The sequence below is a fragment of the Muscardinus avellanarius genome (genome assembly GCF_963383645.1).
Source record: "Muscardinus avellanarius genome assembly, chromosome: 10".
NCBI classification, from domain to species: domain Eukaryota; kingdom Metazoa; phylum Chordata; class Mammalia; order Rodentia; family Gliridae; genus Muscardinus; species Muscardinus avellanarius.
In genome coordinates, this window is record NC_137796.1 from 36,275,001 (window position 1) to 36,288,072 (window position 13,072).

Here is a 13,072-nt window from a genome sequence, read left to right on the forward strand (position 1 = left end):
ATTCATGTGTTCCTGGCAGGGTCGGTGACAACAAGGGTTTTATAACCTGCCTGTCACGTTAATTGTGTATTAGTGGCCATTAATCTGAGGATTATTAACATGATGGAATTTTAGGCAGCTGTCTTGTTGTGGAAAACTTTAATCTGAAATCAGTGGTACACATCAGTAGGTGTCTGGCATGTTAAGGAAGAGGAGCTCGCTAGTTATCCTGGAGGATCTCCAGGGGATGCTGAAGAATCCTCATTTTTCAGAGGTGATCAGTCCTAGGTCTTTGGCAGGTAGCGGGGTGTGAGTGTGAGCAGGGCTGTGGACCATCTTCTTTCAGAGGGTAGTTCAAGCCTTAAAAGTCTCAAGTTCTAGAAGTTTAGAGGCAAAGAAGCTCTCTATTTAATTTACTTTGTGTATGTGTGTGTGCGCACGCACGTGTGTGTGTGTGTGTGTGTGTGTGTGTGTGTGTGTGTTGCTGGGAGCTGGATCCAAGACCTTGGCATGCTAGGCAAGTGCTCTACCATTTAACTACATCCCAGCCCCACAGAAGTTGTAAATTGTTTAGAACTCCAAGAATCCTCTCTTGAGAGTTCCCAGTGGAGGCCCACTTTGTTTTCCTGTCTGAGGATTATTCAATGACTTATTCATTTTTTTCCCCTTTCTTTCCACTAAGTAGCTGGGATAGTCACCTCCTCTCTCTTGGTGGTGTGTTCAGGTCCTAATTCGTGACATTCCTTTTGCCAAAGACAAACCAGGTGCCATGTCCTGAAGGTGCAGACTAGTTGTAGAGCTGGGAGCTCTGAGTCTCGGCAGCCCTTGTCAGTAGTTAGCATACCGGGCCCTTGGGAAAGATGGTTTGTATTCTCATCAGATGGTAGAATTGGAAGTAGCCTCCACCAAAGATTCCATCCAACGTGTGCCAGCCTGTGTCTCAGGTTTTGGAGAAGTCGGCTTTCAGTATCGGGAGCTTCCTGTAAGGGCCCAGCTGTGGGGAGGGTTGGCCTGCGGGTCTGGGGATGGAACCCAGGGGCATTTTACATCTGAGCTACACCCCCAGCCCTATTTTTTATTCTTTATTTTGAAACATGGCCTCACTGAGTTGCAAAGGGCCTCGCTAAGTAGCGGAGGCTGTCTGCAAACCGCGATCCTCCTGTCTCAGCCTCCTGAATGCTGGGATTGTGAGTGTGCGTCACCATGCCCGGCTCAATCTCAGAGTTTTAAGAGAGAGGCTAGAAGAACCACAAAGAATATGAAAGTTTGCTCTCAGGGGCATCAGAAGGAAGGCAAACACATCTTCCTGCCAGAAGCAGGAGGCTGCGTGGAGCCATGGTCAAACAAAAGAGTTTGAAATTTGAATATAGGTTTGACATTGCAGGTGGAAGGTGGGAAAGGACTGAGGCAAAATTGACACTGGGGCATTTCAAAGTTGGCAGTCAGAGAGAATGAGAGGTTGAGAGAGCACTTGCCGTGTACCAAGTGCTATCCGAGGGCTCTTTAGGCATGTACTAGGGGTGGGGCAAGAGGGTACCTGCAGGGCAGCCCTACGCCCTGGAAGGCCAGCAGGATTCCACAGCACCAGACACTACCAGGTTACCAGCCCCTGGGCATAGGATCGTGTCCGGAACAACAATAGAGGTTACAGGGCAGTGGCAGTACCTCTAATGAGAGGGACTGAGGCACAAACAGAATGCTTGGCCCAGAGCAGTCCTCTGCATCTGCGGTAGGACCCAGGCTATCCTTGGAGCTGCTGGGTCTCCACCCTGCCCCCTCCAAACGGATCTGTTCTTGATGAAGCAAAGGCACCTGGGGCACTTGGTGGAGCTGTCCTGTCTGTCGTGATGGGAACTCTCCAGGGGAGCTTGCCCAAATCGGTCTCAAGCTCAACTGACCCCTGGCTAAGATCTGCCTGACGTGGCTCAGGGGAGCAGTCGGTCAATGGGACCATCTGGAGCCTTCGGATTCGAGTTTTGAAGGAGGAGGTAGCTGAGTACTTGTAACTTAGGACAGCAGTGTCCTGAAGACAGGCTTTGGCCAGATGGCCCATCTTGCCATGGAAACCCCTAGTGTGAGTGGGGCCGGCTGAGCCAGCCCTTCCCGGGATGTGAGACCAGGAGGGGAGATGGCGGTGCCTCCCTCTCAGCCTTCCTCCACCCAGCCCATCTTGACACCTGCTCCAGGTGTGCAGAGCAGTGCACATCTGTCTGTCCTCCCTGCGAGCCTCCCAGCCAGAAACAGGCCCCTGGCAGAGGGGAGACTTGTCTGACCCGTTGCTAGCACCTCAGGGCAACCTCAGGAGTGAGCCAGGCAGATGGAGAGCCTACTCTTAGTGGACCTGGACAGGACACAGGAAGGTGGGAGGGAAGTGAAGGCCTGGAGGAGGGAGTGGCCTTCGCTCCTACCACTGTTGGCCTAAACATGGAAATAACTACATTCTGTGAATGGCGGGGTGTGGGGGAGTCTGTCTTCCCTTCCTCCTGCTACCTGGCAGCCTCTGTAAAGACTTGGACATTGGCTTATTGTGGCGTGGATGTCACTGTTGCTGAAGGGGGGATGTGAGTGGGTACCTGGGTAAATAAGTATAAATAGTGTTCTTTCTGATATGTGACCGGATTATTTTCCAGTTGATTTCAAGCCTTTGCCCCAAGTGGCCCACAGATCAAAAAAAGATAAGGGTCAGTTACAAGGTTGAGCTCATTCTCCGTTGCCATGGCAACTGACCTCAGGCAACCCTCGGAGGACTACACCCAGCTCCCCAGGTGATATTTTTACTGTCCACGCCATCAATCCCGAGCCTTTCAAAACTCAGACTGCCTAATTGTCAGGGCGCTGTTTTGAAGAGCCTCTGGTCCCCCGAGGGGCCCCGTTCAGGTTGCCAGAGCTCATTTATAAGCCCTTTGGAAACACGGGGGACTGTGAGATGGGTCCTTCCTGGCCAGAAAGGCCTGGGAAGCTGCCCTGAGGGAGGAGGAAGGGCACAGACCATCCTCCAGGATTAATTAGGAAAATGTGAGCCCCAAATGGGGGTGGGGTGGCGAGGCTCGCCCTGGAGCTGAAGCTGAGCTGCTTGGCTGATGGGGACGACTGAGGGGTCCCGAGCTCCCGGCTTTGGTCAAGGACACAGGGATGCTGCGTGGCTTGGGGGTGTACCAACCACCACCCCAGGAGTTTCCAGCACCCCGTCCCTCCAAAGGCACCCTGCATCATTTTCACCCCCATTGTGATCAAAGAAAATTACTTCCACTGTAAGTTGATAATTTCTCAATCTTTTATAAAGTGTGGACAAAAAGCAACTCTAGAAAACATTCCCTTTTAGCAAGCCAGGATGCACTCTCTCCACTGGAGCAGCGCCGAGGAGGGTGCCTGTGAAAACAGACACAGCGTCTCGGCATAGGACACCAACGAGATCCGCGACCCTAAGCCCCTTTCCACGGATCAGCAGCCTCAGGCTTTCATGTAAGCCCCAAGCACGAGGCACTTTTAAAATACAGGTTCTCTCGCCGGGCGTGGTGGTGCACGCTTGTAATCCCCGCGCTTGGGAGGCAGAGACAGGAGGATCACGCAGGTTCGAAGCCAGCCGCGTGCTGGCTTAGGAGACCCTGTTTCCAAATAAAAATGTGAAAATAGGTCTGGGAGTGTAGCCCAGAGGTAGAAGGGCTTCCAGGAACCCCAGTACCACCAAAAAAATAAATAAATAAAAATAAATAAAATAAAATACAGGTTCTCATTCTGCAGGCCCGGAGCACTTCTCACCGGCTCCCAGGGGCTGTGGGTCAGGAGCCTCACTCTGCAGCACGTGCCATCGGTTGTGAGTGCTGCAGGACTGCCAGGCTGGGTGTTGGGGCCTCATGATCAGCCCTCTGTCCCACTCACCTGCTCTGCGGGTAGCTTGGCCTCTGATGAACACTCCCCCTCAATGCCATTTTCTCCTTTGACCCTTGCTGACTCCCGGCCCAAATGTCATCCCTACCCTTCCCGGGAAGCCTGGCATGGCTCATTTCCTGTGGCATTTGATGACAGCTCAAGAGATAAGCAGCCTAATCCTGCTGCCCCAGTATCCTTACCTGCCTTCTCCTCTCCTGCCCCTGGGGCTTTGTTTTTTTACAGGGAACAAAGGACTGACTCCCCATCGGCCCATGTTTCTCTTTTCTGGTGGGTGCCTACCCATGCTTATATATCGGGATGGCACCAGAGGATCCTCGTCTAACCCCCTTTCCTCTCCCCTCCTCATTGGAGAGGAGCCCTTAGCTCCCCCCTCATCTTCATGCGTGGTGTGGCTTGCCACTTGCTCTGTGTGTGTCTGAGCATGGGCCCCAGGACCTCAGGGGGCTGCACCTGACTTACTGCCTGGGGTGGGCTGTGGACTTCATATTTTCATTTCTGGTGCCGTGGAATGGAAATTCGAAGTTCTTTACTGGTGCAAGGATCAGAGGGACTTCAGCAGGGTCAGGCATTCTGTGCCATTCCTGCATTACTTCCACCTGCAGAAACTGCTCCAGGGATGACCCCGCAGTTAGGTGGTCCCATGCTGTCACGTAGGGACGGGGGCTGCCTCTTCCCTTCGCTGGGGAAAGGACCCAGCCTTTCTGCCAGTCCTGGGGCTGGTGTTAGCAAAGGGGCCCACCAGGCTCAACTGAAGCAACTCAGAGTCACGCCGCCCTCCCTCTTCTCCCTTGCATGTTTTGCATGGTCAAGGAGCACATAGGGAGCTGCCGGGTCCCCGGTCTCAAGTGCTATGGTCTCCTATATTTTCTGAACCCAGAGAGGGTTGCTGGGGGCAACCAGCATGCCCTGCCCAGCTCTGCTGCATCCCTGGGAATCCCTCCTCTCTATGCACCTCTTTCCTCTTGGGTCAGTTGAGCTTAAACTTCTCTGTCTGCAGTTTAGAGTAGGCAGCGCTTCTTCAATCAGAGAACCAGTTAGAAAGATAACATGTGTAGCTGGGCGTGGGGGCGCACGCTTGTAATCCCAGCATTCAGGAGGCTGAGACAGGAGGATCGCAGTTCGCAGACAGTCTCACCTACTTAGTGAGGTCCTCCGCAACTCAGTGAGACCCCTATTTCAAAATAAAGAACAAAAAATAAGGCTGGGGGTGTAGCTCAGAGGTAGAATGCCCCTGGGTTCCATCCCCAGTACCACAAAAAAAAAAAAAAGAAAAAGAAAGAGAACAGGTTGTACAAGCCCTCAGTCCAATCCAGTGAGACTAGGGTGACCATTAATATATGATAGTACTTTTCAGCAACTGTTACCCCATGTTTCGAGCATTGTACTATATTCTTTATATAAAGTGTTCGTTTTTGGTTTGTTGAGCACCTATTAGCTGCCAGGCCTGTCCTACACACACACTGGTAATATAGCAATGAGCAAAACAACCCTCAAGAAGTTCCTCCTCTCTCTCTGTCTCTGTCTGTCTGTTTGTCTGTCTGTCTGTCTCTCTCTCTCTCTCTCTCTCTCTCTCTCTCTCTCTCTCTGTGTGGGGGGGTATAAGGAGAGTGTGATAGAATTAAATAAACAACTCTGTAATGTGCCAAGTATTAGTAAGCACTATAAATAAAATTACAGGCAAGTAAGGTGCTAGAAAGGATACAGGGTATCCTGGTTTAGTCTCTTGGAAAAAGTCTTGTCTGAGCAGCCACTGCGTGGAGGGAGGGAGGGAGGGAAGTGAGACCACCTGAGCAGACTGCTTCAGTGAGGGCAAAGGCAGCAGCCTGTCTGCCTTGCAAAAGCCCCGTGATTACTCTTTCCATTTTCTAGCAGAGCTGAAGCTGAGAGAGGTTAAGTAACTTACCCAGGTATATACGGTAAGCACGTGATAGAACTGGGGCTCACGCCCAAGCCTTTCTGCTTCTAATTCCTATGTTCCTTATTGCTGCTTCCTGAATGGAGGTGGCTGGTCATGCCCCCTATGGACACAGGTGACAGTCACAGGTCCCCTCCTTGAGAGGTACGTGCCTTAATGATACCCACGTCAAGGGCAGCTTCCCCAAGGAGGAGCCCCTGCTAAAAGAAGAGCCCGGCCAGGCCCAGCAATATGGCTGGAGCAGGTGACGCTCAGCACAGCAGCCCAGGAACAATGCCCTGTCCACTCCCGTTGGCAGCCCGCTGCTCCTCCCTCCCAGGCAGCAAATTATGGCCTCTGAGCGTGCGCCTGGGCCAGCCTTTGACATCAGTGGGGCCCACCTGAGCCTCACCTTCAGGATTCTGATAATCAGCTCTCTCTCCTCCTGGCTTCCCCCAAGACCCGTATGGAAATAAGTATGTGTCTGCCAGGGATCAAATGCTTTTGGAGACAAAAGTCTGTAGCGAGGACATTACAGGAGCTATCATCTCGGCACGCTGCTCTCCCACAAAGCCCTCTGCTCCTCTTTCGGGCTGACACAGTTTCAGCCTGAAAGGTTCCAGCAGGCTGACTTGGTTTTAAGCAAAAGCATATCCTATTATTTTTTTTGAGAAATGAAGTGTAAAATTAACACTTATTATTCCTGAATAGAAGAGAAGGAGACAGACAGACAGACAGACTGACTGACTGACTGGGATTTTCCTGCTTGCTGAGTTGTTTGTGTGGCAGTTTGGGGTTTTTATTTATTTTCTTTTTCTAAAATCATAATAAATCAATAGATTCCTTGTACCAGCCTCTACTTACAGGGAACAGGAATGGAGATGTGAATTTCAGCAGGCAAAATCTGCCTTTCACCCTACAAATGAGTCAGTTTGCATAATTCACTTGAGTTGCCTGGGTCTCTCTTATGGATGCCTGTCATGTGCTTTAAAAAAAAGAGAGAGAAAAGAAAGAAAAAATAGAAAGAAGGGATGTGATTGTGCGTCTTAAACTCACAGGATTCTGCAGCCCCCAAGCTGGGGCAGAGGGGCCTGTTGGCTCCCAGACAGCTCTGCCATTCTGCTGCAAGGGGTCGCTGAGTGCCGTGTGATCTTTTATAATTCAGGAAAGCGGTTCTCCAAGGGTGCCACTATCTGTGGACCTTGCGCCCTGGGACGAGTTGAGAGGTTGTCAGCGGCAGTTGAGAGCGGCGGTGGCAGTGAATTCTATCAATATCCACGGGTCTGCTCGTATTGGGTCACAGACGCGCAAAGAGTGTTTGTCACACTAACTAGGGCAGCCCCTCTCCGCCGCCATGGCCCTCCCCCCAATTTCCTCGATGGTTTTATAGGCAGAGGTACACATAATGGACACCCGAGGGAGTGCCTCCAGCCCCTCCACTGGGGAGAAGGCCTGGGCTTCAGAAAGATTTGCAAATCAAAAGGTCTTGCCTGAGTGGGAGAGATTCCCAGATCTGCAGGGCCCCCTCAGGCTTTATTATTGTTCCCCCACTTTTACTTTTGCATGTGTTATTTCTCCTCCCCCTGTCCCCAGGTTCGGCTCTTTTAAGCACTTGGGGGAGAGAGAGAAAAGGGTCCCGAGATGAGACGCACAGTTGTCTGTTGGGCTCTTGATCTAATTAGCCCGGAACCTCACTTTGACACCAGTTTGGGGCTGTGATTTGCGTAAGTGGCAGCCGTTTAGGCCCCAGCACTGTTTGCAGCTCCAGGGCTGCCTGACTGTGCACATATTTATGAATGTGGGCGCCGGGCGTAGCTGCCTCAGTGAATCAGGGGTATCAGCTGATGAATTGCTCGGCACTCGGAGAACGGAAAGTGACTGTCAGACATGATTTCTCTGATTTATAAGTTGTAGGAGCCTTCTTTGTCCTCTCGGTGTTTGTATATCAGACAGGCATGTCTCCATTCACAGCCGAGCGGTTAAAGGCCCCGCTCAGCAGAGAGCAGTAAATCCTCCTTTGCCATCCCAGCCCCAGAGCCAGCTCCGGCTGGGCAGAGGAGAAGCCTGGCTCACACCTCTCCTCCCGGACTGTTTCCTGAGCCCCTCCCGTGGGGCCAGGTGGGGGCTGAGGCTTCGGGCGCCCTGGGAGCGCATGGCATCATCTTGCCCGCATCCTTTCACACACCCGGCCTCATTAATGTCTAGGAGCCATCTGTCTTAGGTCTAAGAAGGCTTCATTATAGGGCGGTATCTCATTCATTCATTCATTCAGTCATTCATCATTCATTTATTTCTTGAAGCCATACTCTGTGCCAGGCGCTGAGAAGCTTTGTTGGTAGAGGGTATGTTGAGGGTCTTTTGAGGCAGCCCACACACACACACTGGAGGCCATCTCTAATTATGATGAGACTCTCCCTGTGGGAAGTGGAGGATGTGTGCAAGGGCCTGTGTGGTGAGTGTGCTGAGCCCGCCCTGGGTCCCAAAACTTGTCAATGAATTCCTTTCCCCTTAGTATAAATGGAAGGTCTGTTTGAATCTGCCCGGTGCGTGTGGCCTAGTTGTTGGGGCTCCAGGGGCATGACAAACACCCGGTAGATTCCAGCCAGTGGGCCGTGTGGAGCAGGCCCCCCTGCACGCATGTGTGTAGGGGGCATCTGGAGGGGGTGGGGGACTGGACCGTAGGGATGCCTGCTGTCCCTGCCAGCCCCTGCCAGGGCCTGGGGGCCCAGAGACTCACCAGGAGCCTCAGCCCATCTGTGTTTGTGTCTTGCCACCGGCAGAGCCCCTCTGCTATCTCATTTTTGCCTTTGAGGGCAGATCAGAGCACCTGGCACCTTCGGTGAGATTCGTTCCCGGCGGGGGCCGAGGGAGGGCCATGTCCTTGGCTGTCCCAGATAACACTTTTGCCAGTACCAGTGTGCCCAGCAGTAGACACAGAACGTTCTGTGGGCCACACACGTTAACTCATATACTTCTCAAATCAACCATTAAGAGGAAGGTTATGATTAAGTGTTTCCACCAAGGAAACAGAGACACAGTGAGATCACCCAGTAAGTGGCTGACCTCAGTTCCAGCCCTGGCTGATGTGATGCTTTAGCCGGTGACTCCCCACACCCGATGCTGACCACTGGGCCACAGGGCCGGTCCCTCCATCCCTACGCAGCCCTGAGGCAGGGACTCAGCTTGCCCTCATTATGCCAAACATGAGCCGATGCCCAGGGCACCTGGCTTGGAGGAAGGCAAGCCAGAATTTGACCTCAGCTCTGCTGAATTTTGGCCAAGGGTGCTAGAGCCCAGCTCTGAGCTTTCTTTGTCCTGGCATGGCACTGGGGCCCAGCACAATCCGTACTCTGGGTTCCTTCAAGTGAGAGTGGGAGTCACGGCAGCTCCTGGGTGAAGAGAGGGAGCCATGATCTGGTTTGGAAGCAGGACAGGGAGTTTGCTGGTTGTCTGTATTCTGCTGGATGGGCCTCTGTTTCCAGAGAGAGAGAGAGAGAGAGAGAGAGAGAGAGAGAGAGAGAGAGAGAGGGAGAGAGGGAGAGAGGCATTGAGAGAGACATTGAGAGAGACATTGAGAGACAGAGAGAGATTTTTGTTTGTTCCAGCATCTTCCTGTGGCTCGTCACTATTGAAGCAAAATTCTGTCATCTCCCAGAGGCTGGCAAGGCTGTGGGGATGCCCTTCTCTGGCCTCACCCCCACCCCGGTCTTGAGCTCCAGGCGCAGCTTTCCCCACTATGCTTCTGCCCCCCAAACCCCCGCATGCTTCCAGCAGCTGCTGATGCTCTATTACATGCAGATCGTTTTAAATTTATTATCTGCCACCAATGAGGGCAAAGATGTGATCCATTTAGTTTCCCGAAGAATCCCCAGCTCGTGGCAAAGTTCCTGGCACATAGCACATACTCAGTAAATATTTGATTGGCTTCTTAAATCCTGCTTGGACTCCTTCCTCTGTCCAGTACCTCATTCTGGGCCCCTTTCCACAGTGACACAGTCTCAGAACTCAAGCTATTGAATACGGCCTGTGACCAGCAGGAAACCATAGCCAACGGCACCTAGGAGAGCCAGATGTTGGGGCCTGCACCTGGGTCTGCAGGCCTCTAGGAGCTCCGCCATCCGGAGCCAGCATGGATCTTAGTGTGTGTGTCCCCCGTACCAGCCTGGCGCCGGGCATTGGCAGGGGCTGCTGCTGGGCTGTCCTGGGGGCCTCGTGGGCTTCTGCCTGGAGGAGGTGGCGCTCAGGTGGCTGACTGTCATGGGTTTTCATTGCAGAGGAAGGCATCAACCACGAGTGTAAGCTGTGCAACCAGATGTTCGACTCCCCGGCCAAGCTCCTCTGTCACCTCATCGAGCACAGCTTTGAGGGTATGGGCGGCACCTTCAAATGCCCTGTGTGCTTCACAGGTAAGGCACCCGAGTGTGCTGGAGGGGAGTATACGGGTAGAGGGAAGGGATCCCGGGCCTAGGCCACCCTTGACCCTGTGCAGTAGGCACCCCTTGGGCGGCCTGGGGGGTCTGCAGGCCCGTTGTCCGCAGAGCTGGTCTCTCCTCTGAGGCCGGCAGGGCAGTAGCTGCAGCCTGTGCACACAGCTGCAGGAGGGCCTCGTCTGCCCAGCCTGGCCCACTGCTGAAGTCTGTCCTCCTGGCCCCATGTGTGTCTCCCTGAGCCATGAGCTCTAGCCAGCGCCGGCGGGGCTCCCTGTGCACACCCCAGGCTCCCCTGCCTGGCCCGTGCTTCAGGCTGGGGGTCAAGGGCAGCTCTGCTGGCCAAATACCCAGCCCCCAGACTGGCCGCCCGCCCAAGCAACGGCTGTCCGGGCCCGAGGCAAGTCTCAGGGGCTCCGCGGCCCCCTCCTGCTGCCCAGATGGCAGCCGGTGTGCACAGGGAGCCTGGCCTCCCCTGCCTCCCCCGACATCTGCCGTCTGCCACTGCGGGAAGCCCACCCCAGGAGGTGCCTGGCGGGAGGGGGTCTCTGAAGTGCTCACCTCCCAGACACACAGCTGCTCAGAGCAGCCACCTCCGGGACTCTGCCACCGGGAAGCAGGCTGTGACCTGCTCCAGAGAGGGCTCTGGTGAATCCTGGGATCCCCCGGTGCCTTCTGCCCTCTCCTCTCAGGAGCCCTCGTGCCCCCGGGGGAGGCGGGCGGTAACCTAAGCAATAACAATGGTGACGCCAGTAATTCAGATCTCTGCTCTGCCCCGCGAGCAGTGGGACTCTGGACAAGTCAGATAGCCTTTCTCCTGCCTCTGCTTTCTTATCTAGAAAATGGGGATGATGACAGTGCGTGTCTTATAGGTGTGTGAAGTGTTCAAAGAGCTCACATGTATAAGGTCTTTAACTGGCCGATGAGGAGAAGGGGCACACTCACCAACCTAGCTATGTGCTGGCTCATCTTTTAAGTGCTCTATGGTAGTCATCCATTTGATCCTCCCAGCCACCCATAATAATCATGAGCTCCATTATTTGAATGAGAACATGGAATCCAGAGAGGTTAAGTGACTTAGCCAAGGTTGCACAGCGACAGTCAGAGCTCAGCTTATCTACCTCAAGGCCCACTAGGAGGTGCTGATAATACCCCAGGAGAACCCAGCTGTTGGCGAGTTCTCCCTAGGCACGTGTGAGTGGTGTGGGGCGTCCGCGGGGGTGGCTGGGCTGGTGTCCCGAGTGTGTCCTCTGACAGCCATGTGTCTGTGCAGTTTTCGTCCAGGCCAACAAGTTGCAGCAGCACATCTTTGCCGTACACGGGCAAGAGGACAAGATCTATGACTGCTCGCAGTGCCCGCAGAAGTTCTTCTTCCAGACCGAGCTGCAGGTGAGGGCCGAATGGCCGCACACACCCCTCCTGGGCTCATCAGCCTCCCTCGGGCACTGAGGGTCTTGGGGTTCAGCCAAGAGTGTGGGGAGCTGGGCACTGACCAGAAGAGCCACGGGCAGCCTGCCTCGTGCATGTGGGCCTGGAGCCCCGCTGCCCTCCTGGGCACCGGCCCACATCCTCAGGAGCGCCTGACTGCGTGCGCAGCGGGCCAGGCCTGGTGCGGGAGTTCAAAGGTCATATTTGTTGTGGCAAGTTGCTTCCCTCTAGGGGGTTCTGTTTCCCCACCTATGTTGCGTGGGGACATATTGGGCTGTGTGGCCAGGTCCCAGGGCTATGTGGGACCAGCTTTCGGCTCTTCCCAGGAAGGTCAGCATCCGGAAGCAGCAGGGAGCACTGGATGTCTCATTGTCTTCATTGGAAACCAAACTGTGTGCGGGTGAAACTGCTTTCTTTCCCACTGGTTTTGGCAAGAACTTCTTGTAATATTGAAGAAGTCACATGCCAACCAGAAATACCACACATGTGCACAAAAAAACCATACAGTGTGCATAACACTGTGCCTTCCACATGCAAACATCACTGGGAAAGAACATACACACACACAGAGGAAGGACCCATCACGCCCACGAACCTGCCAGGGACACGGATGCGCCACGCCCAGCGTGCGCATTGCAATCAGGCACAGATAACACAGGCGGCGTGTCCCCGCCTCTGGGGCCCAGAGCAAAGGCTTATTGGTGGCTCATGTGATGGCTCCAGGAGGGACGCAGGGGAGTGCCTGGGTCCATGATGCTCACTCTGTGACCTGGGCTCACAAGGGTCCATGCCCATCCTCGTTTCCATGGTCACCACAAAGCGGGGAGGAGCTGGAGGTGGGGACTGGTTTTCCAGCCCTTCAAGCTTCCATGGGCAGTGAGTACATCTCCTCTCACACCGTGTCGACATGAGCAAGCCGCATGGCCGTGCCCAGCTTCCAGGGGGCCAGGAGAGGGGACCTGGCATTTGTCAACTGCCCTAAGGACTCACACACTCATGGGCCCAGAGGATGTGCCTACCCACCCAGCACCCCCACCCATGAGAGTGCTGGGTCCCACGTCCCCAAGTCACGCTCGAGGCTGGGGCCACGCTGCCAGAACAGGGTCATCTACCTTCTGAGTGGACGTGGCCTGGCTGTGGCATGTTGCAGGGCAGGCCCTCTCTCACCAAGCGCTGCCCACTTAAACTCCCAGGCCCAGCCCGCCCTGTCTCCACAGCTGGGGACAGGAAAAGTGGAAACAGGCCATGAACCGTGCAGGGCATTCGCCATCAACGGTGGAGTCCTATTCCTACGGGCAGACCCCTGCCAGCGCTGGCCTCAGCCCGACCTCTGACCTTGGAGATGGCATAGGCAGTTGGCTGGAAAGCCCTGTGTTTGGGGCAGAACTCTGAGCACCCATACTTTTTCATACTGATCACATGGACTTAGCGCATTGTCCCAGGGTAGGACAGG

At 54.3% G+C, this 13,072-nt stretch overlaps 1 protein-coding gene across 1 annotated transcript in view; it reads left to right on the plus strand.

Annotated features, from left to right (window-relative positions):
* ZNF423 (zinc finger protein 423) overlaps positions 1 to 12,530 on the plus strand; it is a gene marked incomplete at both ends in the record, with an annotated part of 312,523 nt that extends 299,993 nt beyond the window's left edge. Inside the window, 3 exons of the mRNA XM_080703536.1 lie at positions 10,039 to 10,170; positions 11,465 to 11,580; positions 12,402 to 12,530. Coding sequence (XP_080559662.1) covers positions 10,039 to 10,170; positions 11,465 to 11,580; positions 12,402 to 12,530 — 377 coding nt within the window. The remainder of the gene's footprint in view (positions 1 to 10,038; positions 10,171 to 11,464; positions 11,581 to 12,401) is intronic.
* Positions 12,531 to 13,072: the final 542 nt, after the last annotated feature.